Source organism: Xyrauchen texanus, chromosome 37, assembly GCF_025860055.1.
Source record: "Xyrauchen texanus isolate HMW12.3.18 chromosome 37, RBS_HiC_50CHRs, whole genome shotgun sequence".
NCBI classification, from domain to species: Eukaryota; Metazoa; Chordata; class Actinopteri; order Cypriniformes; family Catostomidae; genus Xyrauchen; species Xyrauchen texanus.
In genome coordinates, this window is record NC_068312.1 from 28,688,990 (window position 1) to 28,714,041 (window position 25,052).

Consider the following 25,052-nt stretch of genomic DNA (forward strand, 5'->3'; position numbering starts at 1 on the left):
CATGCACAAAGTAGATGTCCTAAACGACTTGCCAAAAATATAGTTGCTCATTTAAAATCTGTGGAGTGATTAAAAAATTAGTTTTAATGACTTCAACCTAAGTGTATGTAAACTTCTGATTTCAACTGTATTTTCAATGTTTCATTGACTTAATTGTGAACACCCACACACACACAAAAGTACATTTCAAACAGACTGTATTTCATTCATCTCAAATTAATATGCCATTTACTCTAATGTCTATGGCGAGAGAAGTGTTTAGTGCTGAAAATATTTGATTTATTAGTTTATATTTACTGTATAAACTAGTTAGATGTATATGTTATAAAGTTAGAAATGAGGTAGTTTTGTAAAGGATAACAGATGCTTGATCTCATGAAGCATGCTGCATCTCTACAGCAGAGAAGCAATGTGTTCCAGCATCTGATTTTATCATGGTGTTATGAGCATTTTTATCTCCTGCACTCAGACTTTTTCCCATTGCAGAAAAACATGATTAATCTTGTTGCCATGCAAAACGACCTTGTTGTGACACTAACATCTTCCTCCCTCATGTTTGCCATTATATCTATCAAAAAGCTCTCTAAGCTAGAGTGATATCAAAGTAGGCAGCCTGATTTTATTATTGGCCTTCAGATGAGGCAGAGAAATTTGAGTTTATACAGGTGCAGAATGTGGGGTGAGAATGGTTAGATAAACCAAGGACAAGTTCAAGTTTTAATGTTGAAAAAAAAAATGAATGAAGACCTTTCTGTTCCTTGCTGCAAAGCTGTAACTTTGCTACAAAAAAGTAGCATTGAGCATGTTTCCAAAGACACAACAAGAGGTAAAAACCTTGACTTTCTGCAATCAGATAAAGCGTCAAGTTTTTTCAAAAATCATTTGCAGAAAATAGCATAAAAAGTGTTCATATATCTGAGGGTAAAAGAAATTGAAAAAGTTTGGATTCAGCCCATACGTTTAAGCTCTTAAGGACTATTCACACACAACAGCTATTCAGACAGATATGTAAAAATATTTTTGCCATTCAGCACCATCTTTTCCACTGACATCACAGAATTTTGAGAGTGACAACTTCAAACCACATACTGGCCGAATAAGCAATGAGTGCGGGTGCTAGATTGGCCTGCCTGCAGTCCTGGCTATCTCCAATTGAGAATGTGTGATGCATTATGAAGTGCACAATACAGCAATGAAGACCCCGTACAATTGTGCAGATGATGACATGTATAATGGACAAATTGATGAAAATTCCACTTTTAAACTTTTAGAACAAACTTGTGTCTTCAGTGCCTAAATGCGTAATAAGTGTTATTAGAAGAAATGGTGTTTCACAGTGGTAAACACTCGACTGTCCCAACGTTTTTGGAGTGTGTTGCAATTATCTGATTTGAAATTACTGTATATTAAAAATAATAATAAATGAGATTAACAAGGTAAAGCATCATATAATGTTTAGTTGTAGAGCTTTCAATGTAAAAAAGCTCTACAACTGAATATAGATTACAAATCACTCCTTTTTGTTTTTATTAGCATTTTTCATACTGTCCTAAAGAATTCGGAATTGGGGTTGTTCAAGAAACCTGCTTGCCAATCTAAAATTGTACCCTGTGTAACCTCTCACCTCTCTCATTTGTTAAAGATACAGTACCGGATTTAGCAAATCAATGTAAATAGTAAATAATACTTGAAAATAGTACAAATTATGCAATTTAACATTATGTAACAAAAATAATATATGAAATATAATATCTTATTTATTGATTGAATACATTTATTTTTTCATTTTTAAAAAGCCAAAATGTGACCAAAATTATGAAAAATTATTAAAATATCCATCCATCCATCCATCGTCAACCGCTTATCCTGTGTACAGGGTCGCGGGGGGCTGGAGCCTATCCCAGCTAACATTGGGCGAAAGGCAGGGGACACCCTGGACAGGTCGCCAGTCCATCGCAGGGCCACACATAGACAGACATACACTCACACTCACCTCCACATCCACACCTAGGGCAATTATTTTGGAGACACCAATTAACCTAGCCTGCATGTCTTTTGGATGGTGGGAGGAAGCCGGAGTACCCGGAGAGAACCCACGCAGACACGGGGAGAACATGCAAACTCCACACAGAAAGGCCGGGGCAAATTATTAAAATATAATTAGTCAAATTAATATTTTCCTTATGTACCTAGTTACAAAGTCCCCTGTATAATTAACAGCATTAGCTGTGAAAATCTGTAACAATACCCAGCCCTACCTCTCACCCCTAGCGTTTACATCAGTGCTGTTATGGCAGCCAAAACTCATGTAAGCATGCATAACTTGACTTATTCACATGCCTTAAAAGGCCAGACACTCTCTGACCTTTGTAAGGCGAAATGTCATACCCAGATAAAACTGTCCTCTCTTACCTGGAAAGACAATATATTTCAGAACAAATGTTGGAGATAAATGTATGAATTGTTCACCTTCTATATCTACCTAGTCAGCAGCAGAGATAAATATCAAGCTGCAATATTATACTAAAATATTCAGCTTCAATCACATTAATAAAACACATAAAAGGAAACCAACCAAAGAACATTAAAATTAAAGAATCATTATGGCTAGTTGGATGTTCTTGGTGATTATATAAAATGATATTAACATCAGAAAGTTGCTTTTAATTTGGCTGAGGAATAAATTATCTTCTCAGACTCAAGAGAGTCAATGCTATAGGTTGACATTGGAGGAACCCGCTCAGCGCACATATTTCAAGCTCACACCAGGTATGACTGTTAACTCCTCTGATGCATGCTACACAGACAATTTCTGTAGGATGACTGACAGCGCTGCAAAAGATCAATGTAATGGTGGCCTGCTGCTGTTGCTTTTTGAGACCTGTAAGCTTACATGGGTGAGGTGACACTGAATTTTATTAGAAACTATAACAAGAAAAGCTAATAATATGTGACTCACTCTGTGGCGTCTCTCAGATCGATGACGCTCCTGGTTTTACCGAGTCCATCTTTAAAGCTTGTTTTGTTGGCAACTGTTAACGTCCCATTTCTGGTGATGAAATCGGGAAAGCACCTCTGGAGAACTGACCAAAAACATGGAAAGACTTTTTCAAGACAACTTGGCAGCAAAGAACAGAGCCAAATTCAAATCAATCCTTTAAATTTACAACTTTAATTCTGAACTTTAATACTTTGCAGTACTATGTATTTTACATTTAAGAAGTTCAGACAGTATTGTGTCTGTTTGCTCTTGTGTTTTTACATTCTCCATGGCCTGAGTTCCTCAGAGAAGATAAGTAGCAGCTTTTTAAGGGTTTGGGTTTATTCTGTTCCTCCTTTAGAGACATAAATGACACTGACATTCTCAGCCATGGGAGATATTTGATTTGTGGCATTTTCTCTCAATAATCTCTTCTATTCTTCACAAGTTTTACATCTAGGTACTCTGATTGGAGGAAGAGACTCATGAGTCCCAGCAGCACAATTACCTGTTTATAACACTTATTCAGCAGAATCAATAACATTTTAGTCAAATTAATATTTTCCTTATGTACCTAGTTACAAAGTCCCCTGTATAATTAACAGCATTAGCTTTTATTATATTATTAGCTCATGTGTCATCTGTTACCAGTAGACACATTCTGGCATAAATGTTGGGTTTTCTTTGTTCTGGCACTACTTCACTTCTCAAACTCTTCAAATAGTGGTGGTGGCGTAGTGGGCTAAAGCACATAACTGTTAATCAGAAGGTCACTGGTTCGATCCCCACAGCCACCACCATTGTGTCCTTGAACAAGGCACTTAACTCCAGGTTGCTCCAGGGGGATTGTCCCAGTAATAAGTGCACTTTAAGTCGCTTTGGATAAAAGCATCTGCCAAATGCATAAATGTAAATATAAATACTCAAAAAGTTTTTCTTTTTTTTGCTCTCTACCATCATTTTGGAATTGTGTCAATTTGGAAAAGTCTTTGTTCATTTGACTGCTGATATTAATTTAAACTTAACACACTGAAATGTAGCACCAAAACTTGCGATTATATTGCAAATACGTACATATCGACACTCATAACTTAACCATGGCTTAGGGCAAAAATGCCTGAAAAGTGATGAATGCCTCAAATATTTAAAAAAGTATGGGAAAAAAAAAAGATATATACGGATTTGGTCAATTTCATTGCCAGCCAACTTGAGGGACTGGGACGTCTGCATGACTCCGGTCAAGCCAGCCGCGATTTAGATCCGAGTGTGCGCATATTGCAGTAATAACGGTACTTTGCGGAAAGCACAGAAAGACGAGCTTCTTGACCCCTGAGTGCAGAAGAAGCGAATCTTACTATATTGTTGAAAAAGCATTTATTAAGTGTTTGTGACGTGCTGGTGTTTATTAATATGTTTGATTTAGCCTATGAACTTTGAATTGTAAATCCTGTAGGTCAATTAAAACTGTATCGTTTTTTGAGAAAATTAAAGGCAAAAACAACTTTTTTGTTATGCCGAGATCACAAGAAAATTAAGACATGATCACGAGAAAACAACCTTTGTTATGTCGAGATCACGAGAAAACGATACAGAAAAATAATAATAACGCAAGGCCTCTTTGAGCTTCCGTAAAAATATATATATATAATTTCTTTTTATCTAGTACGATAGTTTAGATTTAACTATTTAAAATAAATGAAAGGCATGCTGTGTTTTTATTAGAAAACACTACAAAATTAGAAAATGTATTAGAAAACTCTATTTTTCTAACATGTTTTTCTAGGTTAGAAAAATTATACCTTCTAAAGGAACAAAAAAAAAAACAATTCCAAGGAAAGTATTAATATTGTTCCTTTAAAAACGTTTTTGACCCTGATTTGTGACCCATATCAAACAGTATTATTTTGTTTATGCATTGTCTTCAAGTGTTCATATAAAAGAAAATAATAAAAAAACTCACATGGTCTGCTTGGCACAATCATGGAGGGACAGTCTTCATCCCTTAGTACCTGAGCAACCGGCTGCCAAAGAGAAGAGAAAAGGGTGGACGACCAAATTATACAAGACTCTCCACTGCATCCTACAACATCCTGTACACTCTACAGTAACTCTCCAGTTTGTTAGCCCAGGCTCACAGAGCGTCTCGATATGTGGTTCTAAATGTGACATTTACTGGCACATAGATGTGCGAAAATCCAGTGATTCAGCAGAATGAGTCCATTGCCGGTTTGCATTGGTACATTCACACACTGACACACGATTAAATGTAGGCGCCTGCTAATGACCTACCATGAGAAAGACGCCACACAGAACACATGACGTATCTGCTTGCTAAGCATCAGGCGAACTGAGATCAATACAAGTGTAACTGACTGTAGAAATGAAACTTTCAAGAACATTTAAGCTTTAAACAAAAGCAAGCAAGTAATTGGTTTGATTCCCAGGGAACACACAAATGGAATAAATGCATTTTTTGAATGCACTGTAAGTCGCTTCAGATTAAGCGCCTGCTTAATGCAAACATTAATATAATGTATGTAAAGTTCTGGTTCTAACAGATACTATCTACGTAGTACCTTATCAGGATTATTAAAGCCTGGCTGGCAGAATTGCCTGTAGTATTCCCAGTAGCTCCTATTGCGTCTGTAGTTGTATTGCATGTCTATGTATGTGGAAAATCTGTCCGGGCACTTAGATACACAAAGCTGGAAAGCAGAACACAGGAAGAGAATCAATCAGCTATACAAACAAAACAAAGGCAGTGAATAATAAAGTGAAACACCATAGAGCCAAACCAGAGAAGGTTTGCAGACACACCTGAGTTGTAGGGCACTGAAGGTTAATGAGGACTGTAGGATTGGCACACTGTAAAATATTGAAGTAAAATAATATGGCTTTATTTCTGTGGAGAGAAACAGAAGCAGTTTTAAGTACACCAAAATATTAATTTCATAATAGTTATTCATAATATATATAATAGTTATTCATAATATATTATATATATTATATACAATTTACAATTTATTATAAACAATTTATGAAATTATTAAAGTATAAAGGTTTTATAACACCAACATTTGTCTCGCTTATACTCACGCATTAGGAGAGCCCTTCTGTCCACAGAACTCCCCATAACTGTCTGTTGGGTAGACCACTTTCCGGGGATCACCATGCATCCAAGCTTAAAACATAAACAACAAAAAACATATTCCATCACAAATAAGTTCACCAAAAATTGCACTACAAAAAAAACAGACATTTTAAACAGTTGTTAGCTTGGTGCTAAACAGCGTTATTATTGCTCTGTAGAGTTACATTAGCTGTGTTTTTATACAAGTTGTGAGTTTAATTTATGCGTAAAACCGCAATATTGCAAAAAACAATGTGCGAATAAAGCCACGTTTCAATCACATGAGTTCAAAAGAACAAAATCGTCACTTTAGGAGAAATTGTAGCTATGCTGACTCTTTTATTAATAAAATACTCACAGGAAGAACACGCAGGCAAAACACTTTAAAAGAAATTGTCTCATGTTTGGGATTTGCAGCATGTCACACAGTTCTGGAAGCACTATAAGTGTGCATTCTTCCATCCTTATGACTTCACCATGTGGAATATATTTTTTTAAAGTGTCAATAAACCTGCTCTTTGGCACCATTCAAGTTTGTATTCAACTTATTTTGGATTTTCAGCACAGTTATTTTAGGATGACCAGAGCAACATTTCAGATGCAATTATTGGTCAGCTGGTTAGTCCAGTTATGAACTAGACAACTATAATTCTTCAGTCACATTACTTTTTTATGTGCATCTTATACTCCTAATAAATTCAAATAGGTGTTTATTCTGAAATTGTGTTTCCATCGAAGTTTATGCGCGTTTCTTCTTAACGAATACAACATTTACCACCTCAAGTGAGCATATACATTTTTGATGTGCATTTTTGAGATTTTATTTGCATCTTGGTGTTTCCATCCAGCAGTTTCTATGCGATATCCCAAAATGAGCATACAAATATGTGGATGGAAACCCAGGAACTGTCACATCTGCATGTGAAAGTGAATTTCTGTGCTTTTGGGGTCACGGAATGTCACCTTAACCCTAAACTGGTCACAGATGAGTTCTCAGTGGACTTCAAAGAAAACACAGAAGCCAGTTATTAATTTAGCCAAGTCAGGATTAAACCGATAAGACATCAGAGAAGAGCTGAATGAGATCAGAAAAAAAGAAAGAACTCAGAGTGAGAAACAGAGATCCACACCTTCCACAGACTCACTGCTGATAGGAAACAGTCAACAGTCAATGCTTCCTACGTATTTATAACAATCACAGATGGTGTGTTACCAAATTAGACAGATCCTACACACAGCAAGCTGTGGATCTCCCAGAGAAGAGCCTTAGACTGTCTAAACCACAGGCTCCACATTTAAAACCGTCAATTATGCAACCAATCAAACGTCAGAGTGAATGAATGGGTTAGTGTGAGTGAGTATTCCCAATTTTTTGAGAATGACCCAAATGACTGTGCTCATAAAAACAGCCACTTATGGGGGAAAGTGTAAGTGAACATAATGACTGTGCATTTGGCTGCTGTTTATGACTGACACTTCCCCACTGCTTCTATTTGGCTGTTTAATAGCATTGGATTCATAAGCTACATTACACAAGCTTCCCTGCCGAAAAACACGTTAATAAGCGTAACTCACCCACTGTTCCCAGAGCGATGTAACCGAGGATGACGACGACGAAGGTCACACAGCAAAGCACGTCTGTGCAGCTCCTGCAGTGGGAAAGTGAGAAAGAGAGGGAATGAGAGTGTTGAATAAATAATCACAGTGTATTTACATTCATTATAGCACATATTTGAAAAAGTGAATCGTATACTTTTGATTAGTCAAATGTTTTGTAACTTTTATAGTCAACAAGACCCCCAAACAATGAAAAAATAACATTATTCACTTATACAACGTATAAAGCAATAAATAAAAATAAAATAAAAACACAGAGGAAAATTCTATTACAGGTATCTAAATGCACATAAACTACCAGTCAAAAGTTCGGGCATGAATGAAAAGTATAGTTCATCCAAAACCCACACCATCATATTGCTTCAGAAGATATGGATTTAACCACTGAAATGATATGGATTACTTTTAATCCTACAGAATTGAGATATTCTTCTAAAAACATTCATTTGTGTTCTGCAGATGAAAGAAAGTCATCCATATCTGAGATGGCATGAGGGTGAGTAAATTAGATAATCTTAGATAATTTGTGAGAATGCACAACATGTGCAGAGCTATAGACAAAGACTGGCTAAAAAGTTAAAATATAAGATTATTTCTATTTATTTAACAATATTTGGTCACTACTGTACATCAATTTCATACTGTTATTTATTTTATTTTTTTCATTTTATTTTTTTTGTAAAACATTTTTTTCTCCCAATTTGGAATGCCCAATTCCCACTACTTAGAAGGTCCTCGTGGTGGCGCGGTTACTCACCTCAATCCGAGTGGTGGAGGACAAGTTTCAGTTACCTCCGCTTCTGAGACAGTCAATCCACGCATCTTATCACGTGGCTCGCTGTGCATGACACCGCGGAGACTCCGCATGTGGAGGATCATGCTACCCTCAGCGATCCATGCACAACTTACCAAGAGCACAATTGAGAGCGAGAACACATAATCACGACCACGAGTAGGTTACCCCATGTGACTCTACCCTCCCTAACAACCGGGCCAATTTGGTTGCTTAGGAGACCTGGCTGGAGCCACTCAGCACACCCTGGATTCGAACTTGCGAAATTGTAATAACTTTACTACTATTCTAAAAAATTTAAAATAGTAATAATAAAGAATGAGAATGTGTGTCCAAACTTAAAGTGTTGAGGCCACAACTGGTCAACCCAAATAGAATATGTGGCAAGAATGACTCTATCCTAAATCCTTTTAAATTGAAAAGTGTATGTGTTCTCCAGTGTAATATGTACAGATCTGTGCACACTCAAACAATATGGTCTTTCCCTGAACAACAGAGTAACTACTTTCTTGCACAGTGTACAAATTGGGAAACATATGCAAATTGGGCTACTTGCAGAAAGTGCTGGAGGTATTTGACTAGGGTCAGTTAGAGGACCAAAACAGAAAATTCCTTTCTAAATAAGTACAGCCCCTGTCACAAACTACCTCTGGGGCCTATCATCTGCTCTATTTTTTATCTTCTGTATCTGAGCACTCTCTTGCTTTCCATTTCTCCTGCTTTTTTTCTTTCTTCAGATAACAGCTTTCTTCCTGCTTGAGCTGGCAATCAATTTCCTCATGGTTCTCTTTCAAAATCACCTTTAGTCCTCTACGCCTGCACTTCACAGAGCAGTTTAAAACATTTCCCAAAGTGAGTTAAATTCTGTGAGTTAAAGTGAGTTAAATTCAAGACTTAAATTCTCAAGGCCTCTGGCTCTTTAAACTTTAATATTTTCCACTTTCATCCCAAGGGATACAGCTGAGCTGAAAATGGAGGCAGGTGATTTGAGGGGCACTCCATCAGGTAGCAGCATGTTCTTATTTGTATACTAAATTCCCTTTGAATGGTATCACCAACACCTACACATGCACACGCCCGCACTGGCAAAGATTTAAAGTCTACATGAAATCCAAATTTACCCGATTTACTTTCCTGAAGTGTGTAATTTGTTCAATGTTGAAAATACTTTCTGCTATCCAAGTGTAATATGCAGAAAAGTAATTTATGGGTTGATTTCGCCGAACACTGTAAACACTGTGGTGCTATCAAATCATTGCTCTCCATTCTAATTATATAATTATTCAAATTAACTTTTAAAAACACATTTTAATCCTCTAACTTCAGGTTTTATTTTTGTTAGTAACTGGTTGTCTTTTATTCTAATTAAGTAGTTGAAATAGAAGAAGTACACACAGTGATGTTTCGTTTGTTAATAATTGAACTTTCACTGTAAATTTGTTTTCTGGTTATATTTTGTTATCATTTAAATAAAACACAAAGATTTAAAACTTTAGGCTTTAAAGTTTTTAAGCAACGTAATTTCCCTGTGACGCTTGTGTATATAACACACGGCATCCCAGGAATGTTGATTCGCTTTATTTCCAGATATTCCAGAGGTGTTGCTGTGTTTGTTTCCTTCACTTTCTATCACGACCTGCAGCTGAATTGCCAAGCAGTAGTGGAATTTACCTCTTACATTAGGGTGGATCTTATTTTTTACATTTGAAATATGATCTTCTTACCTTCTCATTTTGTTCCTATATATTAAATAAAAATGCAGGCAAAACATCAGCACAATTTAACAATTGGGGTAGCTATTTAGGGGTAGCTCAATGATGGTGAAGTTTCTGATACTCCAAAGCTGCGGCCGCCCTGTCACATACTACTGATAATAGATGAATTCTCTTAATAAATTAAGAACCCAATTTTAATTAATAAGTAAACTGACAATTTCTCCAATCATCATACACACAACATTCAATCATTGTGGTTCATATCCAGATTCCATGGTTTCGCTGGCGGTGCAAGATACCATGAATTCATATTCCAGACATGTTTAGACTTGTTTGGACTGATTATGCTGACTAATCAACACTGTTGCAGCCATGTGTGTGTTTAATTACTTAGCTCAAACACTGGCCGGATCGCTGGTGCCTGTGTACTCCTAGAGCAGAAGCTTGAGAAGGAGCTCTTGTCACTGGCTTGCAGGCATCACAATATGGAACTGATAATTGGTGCAGTGTTCCAAGTGTGTATGGGAGCCACATCTTCTCTCGAGGTTCCACTCTTCAAACACTTCCAGAAATAGTGGGGATTCATAGACAAGGCCAAGTATGAACCGGAGATTGCATCTGATGATGCGGCAAGGCTAGTGGAAGACATAAAGCAAGGCACCATTGATTATGCCAATAAGCATCTTGAACAGAGTCAGCTGAGAGATGATTATAACGAATTCTTGGAACTTGTGATTGTGTTTCTTGGTGCTGCTCCTGTCAAAGGAGTGCTGGTCATGTCATCCGGAGCAATGCACCATGCCCAATGGATGTCTAAAGTCATAAACAGTTTCAAGATCTGGATGTTCAAGGCTACATTTAAACTGACTCCTGTAGAAGGGGATTACGTGATGTGTGTGTGTTCACAGAAAGATTGGATCTCTGCACCTCAAGCATCAGGTGCTTTGTACAGGACCCGCTGCTGCTGAAGTCACTACTTGAATCCTCATCAATCCATTCAGCCATCTTAAAGTCAACAGCATGCACGTTTTCCAATCACTTGTGGTACTTGTCATAGGAACTTGTTAGCTTGGCTTTCTTTGACAGTCAGGTCAGTTTGTCAACCAAGAGACTGATGGTGAGTGCCATGCAGAATGAAGGTCTGCATGGCACTCAGTGGAAGGTCAGTGGTTCAGGTGAATCACTGTTGCTCTTGTTTCAGTCAAGGACAAGAACTTGGAAGATTTCATCACAGCAATGTCAATGACACTGTTCTGAATGATGAGACTTCAAGATGTATTTCTCGGAGTTGATCCAGACTTGTGGGAGGACAGAAATTACTACAAGCAGGCTGCAGAAACAGCTAAAAGTTGTCAATGGCCACGCTGAATGTGGAGTGGCACTCATTCAGGAATACAGTGGGTTTTTAACCCATGATGATACACAAGTTGTCGAAGACCATCACAGAATTTACCCTGATGGCAGGAAATGTCCAGCTCTGTCCAGGCTGCCATGAAAACAATAAATGTACAGTTTGCTAGACATTGAGAGACTGAGACTATGAACTCTGTCAGAAATAAAACTAAGAATTCACTATCAATGTGTTAAAAAATAAATACCGTGTTACAATATACTCGTAATTCTTTGAATTTTCAAAATGTTCTTAATATTTGAGGCACTTGAGCTACCCCTAAACATTATAATTTATTTTTCAAACTCTTTATATAAAGTGTTTCTATATTATAAGGAACAGATTAGGGGGTTTAAAATTTTGTTCATGTTTGTTTCCTCTCCCAAAGTCCTCATGATGGCGCAGTGATTCGCCTCAGTCCGGGTGGCAGAGGACAGATCCCAGCTACCTCCGTGTCTGAGATTGTCTACTCGCACATCTTCTCACGTAGTTCGTTGGGCACCCAACTCACCACGTGCCCAACCGAGAGCGAACGACCTTACAGCGATCACGAGGAGGTTACCTTGTGTGACTCTACCCTGCCTAGTAACCAATCCAATTTGGAGACACAGCTGGAATCACTCAGCACGCCCTGGGATTCAAACCAGTGAACTCCAGGGGTGGTAGCCAGCATCTTTTACCACTGAGCTACCCGGGTCTCCTAAATTTTGTTAATTTTTTAAGCTCCACCCAGCTTACATAAAACTCCGGGATTTCCCCAATGTACAAGCACATCTATGTAATGGTAGCCAGCTGGTAGGTAGCTGTGCAGTGTGTAAACCTCACTCCCCTGGCCTCAAGAGGCACACTAGCGACTGACGTTAGGGACTGTAGCTTTTAGTCTCCTCGTTAGTGCAGATCTTGTACTGTAACTGATCACAGCAAACAAAGCACAGTTCAGCACATACAGTATTCCTTTAAGCAATTTACGTCAGTCAACTTGTCCCTGATTAATACAGTACCTATTTGCACTGATCAGTTACTATGAAGCATAGAATAACCCTCAACACACACTGACCTGTGTTAAAGAACATAAGGTTGCATTGTATTAACAGCACCAAAAAATACATTTAAACCTACAGCTTGTTGTCCATTAAAAGAAGAATTACTGTACCCCAAAATCTGTGGAATCTTGTTAAGTGTGTATATTAATAAGGCAAAGCAAGCAGAGATGCGTGAGCAAGCCATTGATGTGTTCTCACAGGGTGAGAGCTGTGCTGTCCGCTATCACTGCCAAATTAATAATTGATCCACCAGCAACTCTGGATTAGAGCAAGTAAGAGGCCAGTGGAGTGGCAGATCCATAAATGAAGTCAATATTTTTATCAATAATGGACACGTTCAAATCAGTTATGGAAAAAGACAACGGTCCGTGTTTTTGACCTGGCCGGGTTCATTTTAGACACGATTCTTCCATCTGAGACAAATTTTGGTGGTCAAGAAAGATTTCTCTTCGCAGGGCAAAATCGGCTTAGTGCGACATGTTCACCGATGACCAATTAATTGCATTTGCAGTAGTGTAATAAATTTTTCATCACAGTCATGCAGTGTGACTGCTCCTACAATGACCAGAAGAGATAAAACACCATGTCAATTAGGACAATATGGAACAAAGTTTTGGCTACAATGTGTATCGTACAGTCTAACACAATGTAGCACAGTGTGCAATTGCTTTTACCCAAGATCTCACTGGAAACATATCATAGAGTCTGACAAACAAAAATTGTAAAGGACAGTTAAAACCGTACAACGTGCCTCTGGCCTCAGTTCATACTGATAAATCGAACAGAAAATTCAAGAGTAATTTTCGCACCACTAGCGGCACCAAACAGAATTCAACCACGTACTTGTCAAAGACCCACTGAAGCAAAATCAAACTTTTTTTTAAAGGAATATTCTGGGTTTAATACAAGTTAAAGTCAATCAACTGAATTTGTGTCATAATGTTGATTACCACAAAAATGTAATTTTATTGTTCATTTCTTTTAAAAAAAGCAACCATCTGGGTGTGGAAGAAATAATCTGTGAAAAAAAATCACTTAATAACCTTTTATATAAGTTGTTATATTAGTTGCCATGACGGCATGACGACATGCATGGTTGGGAGGGTTACGTTTGAAATGTATTCCACTACAGATTACAGAATATATGCTGTAAAATTAAATTTGTAATGTATTCTTGTTACGATGCAGGAGGAGGCAGACAAGGAGTTGGATCCAAATGCAGTGACTTTATTTAACAACGGTGAAAACTAACGGACAAAACACAAACAAAGGAAATACCCACGATGGGGAAACAAAACGCAAACACGGAAGGCAGTACCGGCAGGATGAACACGAGGAAGAGCACGAAGACAGGCGTCCACAAACATCAACGATAGACAAGGGAATGGAGAACAAACAGGGTATATACACTGGATACAAGATGATGACAAACTACAATCAGGTGAGCACAATGACACACGGCTGGCAGTGATGAGTGCTGGGGATCATGGGAAATGTAGTTTTAACACGAAGACAGTGAAACACGGGGCGGACAACAAGGAAAACGTGACATGGACTGTGAACAGAGACGGGAGAAACAGAAAACACGGGACAGACAACAAGGGATCATAACAATTCTGTTAGATTACTCAAACTCAGTAACGTATTCTAAATACTTTGGATTACTTCTTCAGCGCTGGTAGATTTTTTTCACTTGTTCTGACTATAAAAATTCTGCCAGTACAGTAAGACAAAATATACATGTTAAAAATCCATTCTCTGAAAAACCTAAATATCTTATGCAGTGTTGTTTCTAAAACAAGATTAATCAAATTGATCTTGATTTAAGAATTTTTAGATATTTTTACAGGAAAACAATACAAAAATTATTCTTTTTTTTTTTTTTTTAGAAAAGGATGTACAAGTCGAATAATTTTTGTGGTAATCAACATTATTCCACAAACTGTCGATTGAGCTTAAATTGTATTTAACACCCAATATTCCCTTTTTTTTTTTTTTATTAAAAATGGGTAAGAAATACATAACAGTAGCTGACACTCAACAAATTTGACAGGAACAAATGTGCAGACTGAATGTCGCAGTTTTCTAAAGTCACACAAAATTCACCCCTAAACAAAATATGCTTAAAATGCAAGCTTTTTTTTTTTTTTGTAAACACTTTCATGGATGAAAACAGGTAATCAGTATCAATGCTTGGGTCTCTGATGTTCATAAAAACAAGGGGTACTGTACCTAGTGTGAACAGGTCCTCGGAATGTGGGGTCAAATTTGTGTGGCTCCCCTGCAACACAAAACACAATGTCTCAATCATTTATAAATGAATTATGCCTTCAAGTGCCCCAAACAACATGTTTCCTATTCTCATAAGGAAGTTGGAGACATTTGTAGAAACCCGGACAAAGGAGCAAACAAACACTGATTTGATGACAGAACAAGACCGCATTGAGCTACAACTCAAAACAATGTTCATTTTATCACTACCGTGCATTTGAAAACAAAGAACCTGATCAATCAGCCAAGGTCTGTAAAGCCCCACAATGCCTTTCTCTGTTCATGTGTTCCATAACAAAGCCTAGGCAAACAAGCAAACTTACCTGCAGTCTAAAACACAACAGAAATGTCCAAGTATTTGCCACAAGTTCCTACCTAATTCTGCCTTGTAGTATCCTCCTTTCAGTGCAGTCATGTTTCACTGTTATCTGAAAGAAAATAGTGTTTAAATGTTCCTATAAGGGCTGAAACGCTATCTTCTCCCGATTCTCTGATCTGTTAATCATTACACACAAAGCTGTGTTTGCGAGGGGAGGTGGAATCAGGCTGGTGGGCGTCTTCGTTGCTTCCATCTGCCTCGAGTTCACTCTCCACTCTCTTTCCTCACTCATTCCTTCTCTTTCTTACTCTCCCATGGCATGTCAGTCTCTTATTCTTCTCCTTTCTTTCTGATCACCTTATATTCTTTCACTCCCTGTCATTTCTCTCTCATTCCTGTCTCACAAAGGAAACAGCACTTGTGTCTCGCAGCTCAGATTGGTAACATCCACTGTCGCGCCAACAGCATGGCAGCCACCTGCTCAAAGCCTGCATGTGCACGCACACACACACACACACACACACACACACACACACACACACACACACACACACACACACACACACACACACTTCAAAAGTGCTTTTTGTACATCTTCAACACCTAAAAATGCAAACAATCTTTTCAATATACCATCATATCTGGTCTCAGGGGATCAACATCCTGATTCTTTGGTATGACGATCATTAGAGACATCCCTGACTTCAATCAGACAGACTATCTAAGTCTTGCTTTGAACACACAGAGCTAAGAAGCAGATCCACTGGGATGCGTGCCAGTAATTAATCAAGCTGGGCTAACGACAGCCATCACATATGATGCACGCCTAGGTGGTCAGAGTTTCTTTTCTGGTTTGAGGGATCTGGTAGTGATGCTATGTTATAATACATTGCTTTAGATGTTTATGATGTCATGGCTGATACTGTATGTTGGGAAAAAAATGGCATCCATTTTAGAAAATACTGTGCTACTTTGTCTCCACAGGGTCCAAAATTGATTTTGAGCATGACAATGCCAGCAGATTTGAGATAAATAAATAAACAAATATATAAAATACTGGCCATTACAAATTCAGTTGCACTATATTTTACAGTATGTGTACTTTCAGTATACTTAGAAAGTACTGAGTAACATTAGGTAACTACATGTACTTAATATGGGTTAAGGTTAGGGTTGGGGTTAGGCTTAGTACCAAGTAATTACTATAGCATTACTATTAATAAAAAACACCTCTATGTCAATGTAGCTGCTATTCTTTGCATATTTGTGATATGGATCATGGGTCATTGAGTCACAGCGTGCTATTCGAGCTAGTCTCCATCTCTATGTGAAACTGCCCCTGTGACAAAAATAGAACGAAAGATGACACGTTTCTCATTTCTTCTTTTTGGTGGCTTAATGTGTGGATTATTCATAATACATGTGGAAACTTGAAACTCATAAAAACAAAAACCTTTATAAACTTATAAATGTTAGAAGACCGCTCTGACAGATGTTTTCTTGGAAGACAGTTTGTAGCTATGTCTTTGATTTGTATTATTATATTGTAGATAATCATTATATCATTATATACCATTAACATAAGCAAGATTTAGATTATTACATTTTAGATAGGATGACAAATGAATCATTTGTAAGAGAATGAAAAGCAGATTGTGTAGATTTAGAAGGGAGAGTAGAATAAATGTAGGATGTAGGGAATCAACTACATATCCATAAATAACCATGACATTTACATTGAAGCATAGAGCCAGAGATCTTAACTTAAATGTGAACATATGGTAGAAGAGACAAACTGAACCTTGCTTGCATGGTACAAATAACATGTGAGAAATGTTGTTTGTTTAAAAGACTTATTTCTTTTAGCAGACCTCTTTCCCGGATGTTTAAACTTTCTTCTGATAGTAAAAGATTCCTGAGACCTATTGGTGTTTTATTTCCAGACAATCCTGACTATAGATACAGATACAGTCAGCAAAGTGTCTTATAATGAGGACATGGTTTAGCATCCTATCCATGTTTGCAGTCATTTGTTTCACCAAAGAGTGGGCGGGGCCTCTTTGTAGACTGTACCATTTCAAATGAGCTTCATATTGGTTTAGGATGTGGCAAGGGGGAGATGTCATTAATGTACATCCAATAGAAAAAAGGGTGGCTAAGCCAATTTATTAGCAAAAAAACAGCTCAGAGACACCATAGAATACACATTTTACATCCACATAACAACTAACATTTGGAAAAACATTGTAGACCTCTTGACCTTAGCAAAAGAGAAGAAAATAAATAAGTGCTTTACAAACAAGATGTTGGATGAGCTCCAAGAAGCAGTAATCAGCTCTGCTCTGCTGTCTATCATGACTGACCCTGTTCAAAGGGAACGTTGTTCATCGTGAGCTGTTTAAGATGTGAATTTAAGGAATAGCCACTCCTTATGTTATCTAAACCATAGTTAAACTTACAATTATAAGGACAACGATTGAAAGAAATATAGCAACAACAAAAAAAAGAAAGCCAAGAATGTGATGGACAGAGAACACAGATGAGGACAGATAAAAAAAAGAGTGACTGAGAGAGAGAGAGAGAGAGAGAGAGAGGGAGGAAGAGAGAGGAAGAGAGAGAGAGCAGGAACATACAAGGAGAGAGGATAAGAGGAAGGAAGGGCGAGAGAGAAAGTGGGAGAGGAAGGGGGAAACTTTTAGCGGCCAAGCATTTTATAGAATTACGCAAAGGTACAATTAGTGAATCTAGATCGATTTTTATATATAACATGCTTAGTGCTTGACTTCTAATTGAATGTTTTTAATTGGCGTGACATGGTGTAATTGTCAAGATCATGAGGCCCAATATAGTATAGTATATTGTACACGTATTCCCCATATTAAAAAAATTATTGAAATAAATAAACTGAGATATATTGTATATAATCATAAGATTGAAGTGGGCCCTGACAACTTTACACTTTCAGAGTAATTAGAATAACAGCCTTAAAGCAAATTACAAAGACATATCAGAGTCCCCACGAATGCAAGGATAGAGTGGAGAGAAATAATATCAAGGAGGAAAATAAGGATAGAGTGAAAGGAAATATATTAAATGGAGAGATAAAGATTAAGAACCTAAAATTTGACAAAGATGAGAACTGCTTAAAGAAGTAATTATACAATATTAAATGATGACGATTCTTTCTTTGACAGAAATGTAATAAGCAATGATCCTGCCCCACAAAGACAAAATGCAAAATAGAGTTATGAATGAAACAGGTCTCTTATGATCTGTCCAGTGACAGATGGGTAATTTTCATTGTGTGAAAATGCAGTAACTACAAAATCCACATCAAAATAATTCAAGCCATTTTTATCAGTTTCAATGTTAGTTAATGAGTATGGCCTTTGTAGGGTAGTAAAGGGTATTGATCTTTACCAGCGAAACTATAAGTGTAAAGTCATTTAGGGAATTCAGGAATCTGGATGGATTGAAAGTAATGCCATGTAAGCACCAAATGTTATTTTCTTGACAAACAGAGTAGATTAAAGTTCAATGACAAACAATAAACAACAAACAATCAAAACACTGTAAATATTTGTATATAAAAGAGATGTAAGACACGAGGAGACAGACAGCATCTCTAATCAACACCAAATTAACAACAGGGAAACAGAAGCACCCGTCCCGCAAAACACTGTATACAGCTATAAATCATGATCACAGACGGTACTAGCTTATATTGGCCGCAGGATCAATGGGACCCGGAGCAACAGAGTGCGCCACAGGATGATGTGTGCGCGGGAGCGGGAGAAAGAAATGACTTGTGGGAATCATGTAAAATATAAATATCTAAATAACAAAATAGATGTTTTACAGGAGTGGGAATTCAGGTCCAGTATTTCACGAACACCCACAACGTGATTATGGGGAGCTGATGTGGAGGGAGAGGGAGTCTATTGGGAAGATATTTGATAAGAGGGTGCCTGTGGTACATTAACAGCAGCCACATGGTCACCGCACACCGAATGTGTCATTGCTTATATATATATATATATATATATATATATATATATATATATATATATATATATATTTATATTATTTATAATCATGTTTCCAAAATGTTTGATTGGGTGGGCAAGACTCATGTTTGGCACACCTGCCAATGCCTACATCCGGCACCGGTCCCCTGATAAAACATATTTTGCCACACCAGCCTCAGACAGTTTATCTTCACTTCTCTGTCCTATTCATAATCTGTCCGATATTTAACAGACGGAGTGGGTCGTCAATTTGTGTGGCTTAATTGCATCAGCTGAATCATGGCCAAGAAACAGCTGTGTCAATCCATCCCATGTAACTAATTTACCAGAGACAGACACAAACTGCCTGCTCAGTGATACTAATCTGAGTGTCATTGATCATTTATTTGTGTCTCCAAACAAAGGCACCTTCTTCAATGCCAAAGTCTGGACTCCTTGATTTAGGTTAGCAGCCTGAAGTATATGCAAACTTCACACTCTGTTTACACTGTTTAGGTAGCTAGTAAAAGACATCCAATGTAGTTCAGTGGATACAGAGAGACTTATTTGTACTTCATCATCTTTGGTCAGTCTCAGTCACAAAGCAAGATGCCATTTAAAGACCCTCCAATTGTACATAATAGAAAAAGAGGACACAAGTTTATAACAAGCAATTGTTTTTTTTTTTTTTATAAAAAAAAGTGTTTCTCTGCTCTGAATTAAGAAATTCTGTAGGACTGAGCCTTTCTTGGTAAACAGAACCTTATAAAACTTTAACCTAACACCTATGTTAGAAGGGCTCTGGTAAATGTAGGTGGATCTGTAATACAAGCATTCAAATGTATTGTTTTTCAAATGATGTGTTAGAGAGATTCTTTATCATAACATAGCAGTGTATGAGAAACAGAGTGTACTTGTGATTTGGGTGAAAGTAAATAAATCGCAGTTGTTGTAGCACGAAACTTAGAACTCTGAAAACTCAAAAATGTTGGCAAAAATGTAGTTATTGTAACGTTCATTCTATGAGGTTGCTTGAGTCACCATGCGATGCTCCAGTGTAAAATTTAGCTTGTGAAGCAAAATAAGTTTACTTATGGGTCTATAGCTTGTCTAAATTTATTTGATTAACATGAGATGAAGTCATAAACACAAGTTGCTGACATGCTGAATCTGGTTGAAAATCAGAAACATGAAAGTGTTCAGTCAAATGGCGTTTTTGTAAGAAAAATATCCATATATATATAACTTTATAAACTATAATCACTGGCTTCCGGTAATGGCCATCCACACTTTCACGTGTCGAGTCGAGTTACAGCATATGACGTTGGTGTAGCTTAAGTTCCGGTGAGAAGTGACGAACGTGGAAGCGCAGAGGATAGAGGAAGCCAGTGATTATAGTTTATAAATTTATAAATATGGATATTTTTCTTTACAAAAATTCATAACGCGCACACACGCACACACACACACACACACACACACACAGGCGGCCTAAGATTGGAATAATGTAAAGTTTTTACACTTATGGACATTTAATTTTACTTTTATTCAACAAAGTGGCATTCAACTGATCACAATGTATAGTCAGGACATTGATAATGTGGAAAATGACTATTACAATTTGAAAAACAAATTCAGAACTTCTTAAACTACTTCAAAGGGTTCTCATCAAAAAATCCTCCACATCCAGCAATGACTGCTTTGCAGATCCATTCTTTCTGTCAGTTTGTCCAGATACTCACCATCTGACGTTTCACCCCACGCTTCCTGTAGCACCTGCCATAGACATGGCTGTCTTGTCGGGCACTTCTCACGCACCTTACAGTCTAGCTGATCCCACAAAAGCTCAATGGGGTTAAAATCCATAACACTCTTTTCCAATTATCTGTTGTCCAATGTCTGTGTTTCTTTTCCCACTCTAACCTTTTCTGTTTGTTTTTCTGTTTCAAAAGTGGCTTTTTCTTTGCAGTTCTTCCAATAAGGCCTGCGCCTCTGAGTCTTCCCTTTACTGTTGTACATGAAACTGGCGTTGAGCGGGTAGAATTCAATGAAGCTGTCAGCTGAGGACATGTGAGGCGTATATTTCTCAAACTATAGACTCTGATGTACTATTGTCTTGTTTAGTTGTACATCTGGCTTTCCACATCTCTTTCTGTCATTGTTAGAGCCAGTTGTCCTTTGTCTTTGAAGACTTACCTTTGTACGAAATCTTAATTTTTTTGCCACTTTCAAGCATTGTATAGCCTTCATTCCTCAAAACAATGATTGACTGACAAGTTTGTAGAGAAAGATGTTTCTTCTTTGCCATTTTTAACCTAATATTGACCTTAAGACATGCCTATTGCATACTGTGGCAACTCAAAAACAAACACAGTGTACATTTTTAAATATAAATATATGTATATTTACATGTGTATATATAAATATATGTTTATGTATACGGGACTTACGCACAAATACGCTACATCCGTACACAGAGTTAGTGAGCGAGATCCAGTTTGTGGTGGTGCTAATTTAAAATGAAATCATTATCCAATTTAAACTTCACTATAACCTACCGTGACCTTGCTGTTACCTTCCATTAATCTGTGTTCAGCCTTTTTAAATCAGGACCCTGTGTTCTTTATTCAGAGTGTCTGTGGCTCTAATAAAGGGATCTCATTTAAATCAATCACAAAAAACAAGCACACGAGTTGCTTAAAAGCATGATAGTTCTCTGTTTGAGAAAAAAAAAAATTGCTTGTTCTTTTCACAAAGACATCAGCCACAGCCTTTCAACCAACCACCATGTTGCTGTGTGAAATTAATCTTACACACAGGACCATTGATTCTGTCCACAGTTAAACGGTTAACTCGTTCAACTTTTTGTGCCATTTACAATGGTTGCTGGGAAAGGAGATGACACCATTATGAGGCATTATTTATCCCTCAGCATGGTGTTTGTGTTTAATCCTTCATTATTAACATCCCACGCACACAGTAGAGAGCTCATGTTAAACTCAAAGACTAAGACATGTTTGGCACCCATAGTAATAAGAAGAGAGCTTCTTTGTACCACCTTTGTTCCAATGTATTTAAATGTTCAAACCACTTGTTTTTGGTTAGTTTTTACTTATGCCTGGCTAGATTTAAGCCTCTTATTGTTTGCCATTTGTCTAAACTAATGGTAAAAGCAAAGCTGGTCTCTCAATGAGGCTACAACCGAAATTCTTGTCCTTGTAATTGAGCCAGCCAAAGCCATTTGATAAATCACTGTCACCATCATTTAGGCTACCAATCAGCCAACAGAGGCACTGTCTGTAATCACACCAGACCTTGATGATCATGGTTTAAATGGGGCCATATTAATGCATGTGATACTATTCATAACATGATGATGTCATTTTCATCTTTACAAGCAATATCAAGAAAACACTGGACTTCATTTGGGAAAAACAGAGACATTTGAATGATCTATATACATGTAAAGTCAAGCAAAAGGCTTTAGTGATAGTAGGGGATGTGTCTCACCCTTTTTCATGGTGAGTTTCACTGCATCCTTAAAGACTAGTTAGATAAGTACCAATTTCGGATGAACGCAAAAAAACATGACACAAGAGAACCATTGACGTTCGGCATCATTGATGTAAACCCCGGCATAATTCATTTGCAAAGATTTTTATTCAATTACGCTGTTGCATGCCTTAAAATAATTTAAAACATAACAAACAAAACAAATGGGCTACTTTTATGCTCTTTTATCCTTTTTGGAGCAGGACAGACCATCATCACTGTATGCTTTCACTGTAAGAAAAAGAGCTGCTTGGTGATTGTGGTGAAAATAAATTATCTTGAAGAAAAAAGCAACCTGGTCTCATAGTGAAAACGTGACTCCATCTACATTTTTGCAAAAAAATGTATACGTGTCTCCAGATACAATTCCCTGCAGTTTCCAGGTGAAATGAACAATAGAGGCGCTACAACAACTGTGTGTTTTATACACTTTCACTCAAATCATGAATTGAATGGATGATTATGCCTATATAAATACTTATTTTTCTCTCTATTCCTCAGAACCTGCTATTTTATTATATCGACACTTTTACTCTAATGCATCTTTTGAAAAAGGGTATATTTTTAAGCTTGTATTACAGACACACCTATATATATACACTTATTCTAACATGGTTAGCTTGTGCGGTAGCTCAACTGATAAGGTGTTGGACTTGAAATGTTGTGGTTGGTTCAGAAAACGTGATTTAGCATTTTGCTTCTGAATTTTAAAAAACTAATGGTTAGGTTTAGGCATTGATAAGGTAAAGATGTCTTTTTTAACATCTCATTTATATTTTAAAACACTAATGGTTAGGTTTAGCCAATGTCTTTTTTAAATGTCTCATTTATATTTTAAAACACTATTGGTAAGGTTCAGGCAAAAGTTTTATGTTATGGAGTTATGTTTTAAAAACATCTATCTAAAATTCACCTTAAAAACTCGTCTGATTACAACACCATTTTACTCGCTTTTGGCGCCCCCAGTTGGACATTTCACTGGAAACATGCAGCCAAACGTGTTATACAGCATGTGAATTTTGAATTGCATAAATGTTGTCATGTTCATGTAAATTTCATAAGATCAGGCTGGTTAGGTTTGAGGGTGAGTAAATGAAGACCGAATTTGAATTTTCCAGGTGAAGGAACTCTTACTGAACTTGTTAGCATTTCAAAAACCTTTTTTGGCTCTGAGAAAAAAATCTGATAGAAAGGAAAATAATATTGCAGCATTTTTTTTTTAAAGGTTAGCGTGGCAGATACTGTTGTCTGAAAATGAGGCCAGGGTCTAAAATATTTGCAGCGTTCATAATCTCTCTTTCCCCTCTCTATCTCTCTCTCTGGACTGCAGTTAAGAAGCCCTGATCCAAACATAGGTCAGCACAAGCTCTGCCCTCATTTAGCTTGTCCACAGCCTCCTACACAATCAGTTACATGACCAGTTGTGTTTTTACAGTCACACAGGGTGAATTCCTAAAAGTGAGCATCCCTATGCCCTACTCCCTCAGAAGAGCTGACCCCTTGATGTGGAAACTTTGAAGCAAGCAGGGCACTCACATCTCATGTATGGCCGTTTGGAACACCCTTGATGAAGGGAGTAATGAAAGACATACTTCACTTCCACTTTATCTTCACCTGAAACGTTACCATAACGATGCAGCGTAGCTGTATTAACAACAGGAATCTCTTATTTACTGTTAATTTGTTGTTGTATATAAATATACTTTTTGTAATATTTTCTTACAAACATTGCCTTTTGTGTCTTATTTAAAATGTCTTATTGTTGCTGTTTTAAGAATAGTAATAATAGTACTATATCTGTACTTAAATGTATATAAAATAGATGAATGAATGTTTCCTGACAAAAGTTATTTGGTGTACGAGAGGTCTTAATAAATAAATAAATAATAATAAACCACAGGGTTTAGACAAGCCTACAGGAAAAAATGTACCCTGTTTTTGGAGTATCTCTCTGCTTATGACTGTCTACTATCTTATAAACGAGGACTAATGTAAATTGCAGAGGAGAAGTATCTGTTATAAAAGGGCTATAGCGCTTGCCCAAGTGTTTGAACAAGTATGTTCTGATCGACAACCTTGCTTTAAAACTTATCCCGAGGACATGCCACCCCATGTCACATGACCATAAATGGTCAAATTACTTCCTCAAAGTGACTTTTGCATGTACCCTTTGCTAACGGCGTTGTGGAAGGACCCTCCATGGAGGGCTTAAGTAGCCTTTTTTTGTTTGGAACA

The 25,052-nt window shown here is 37.2% G+C and overlaps 1 protein-coding gene across 3 annotated transcripts in view; it reads right to left on the minus strand.

Moving 5' to 3' along the window:
• Positions 1-25,052, minus strand: part of LOC127631249 (choline transporter-like protein 5-B) — a 44,168-nt gene that overhangs the window by 14,177 nt on the left and 4,939 nt on the right. For 2 of the 3 annotated variants that reach the window (XM_052109323.1, XM_052109321.1), the window contains exons 1-8: positions 15,315-15,608; positions 14,901-14,949; positions 7,686-7,759; positions 6,077-6,161; positions 5,798-5,882; positions 5,557-5,685; positions 4,941-5,001; positions 2,960-3,083 (exon numbers count right to left, since the gene is read on the minus strand). In XM_052109323.1, the coding sequence (XP_051965283.1) occupies positions 2,960-3,083; positions 4,941-5,001; positions 5,557-5,685; positions 5,798-5,882; positions 6,077-6,161; positions 7,686-7,759; positions 14,901-14,949; positions 15,315-15,354 (647 nt within the window). In that variant the 5' untranslated portion in view covers positions 15,355-15,608. Of the gene's footprint in view, positions 1-2,959; positions 3,084-4,940; positions 5,002-5,556; positions 5,686-5,797; positions 5,883-6,076; positions 6,162-7,685; positions 7,760-14,900; positions 14,950-15,314; positions 15,609-25,052 lie in introns of those variants that run through there. The other variant, XM_052109322.1, reaches the window with a different exon arrangement.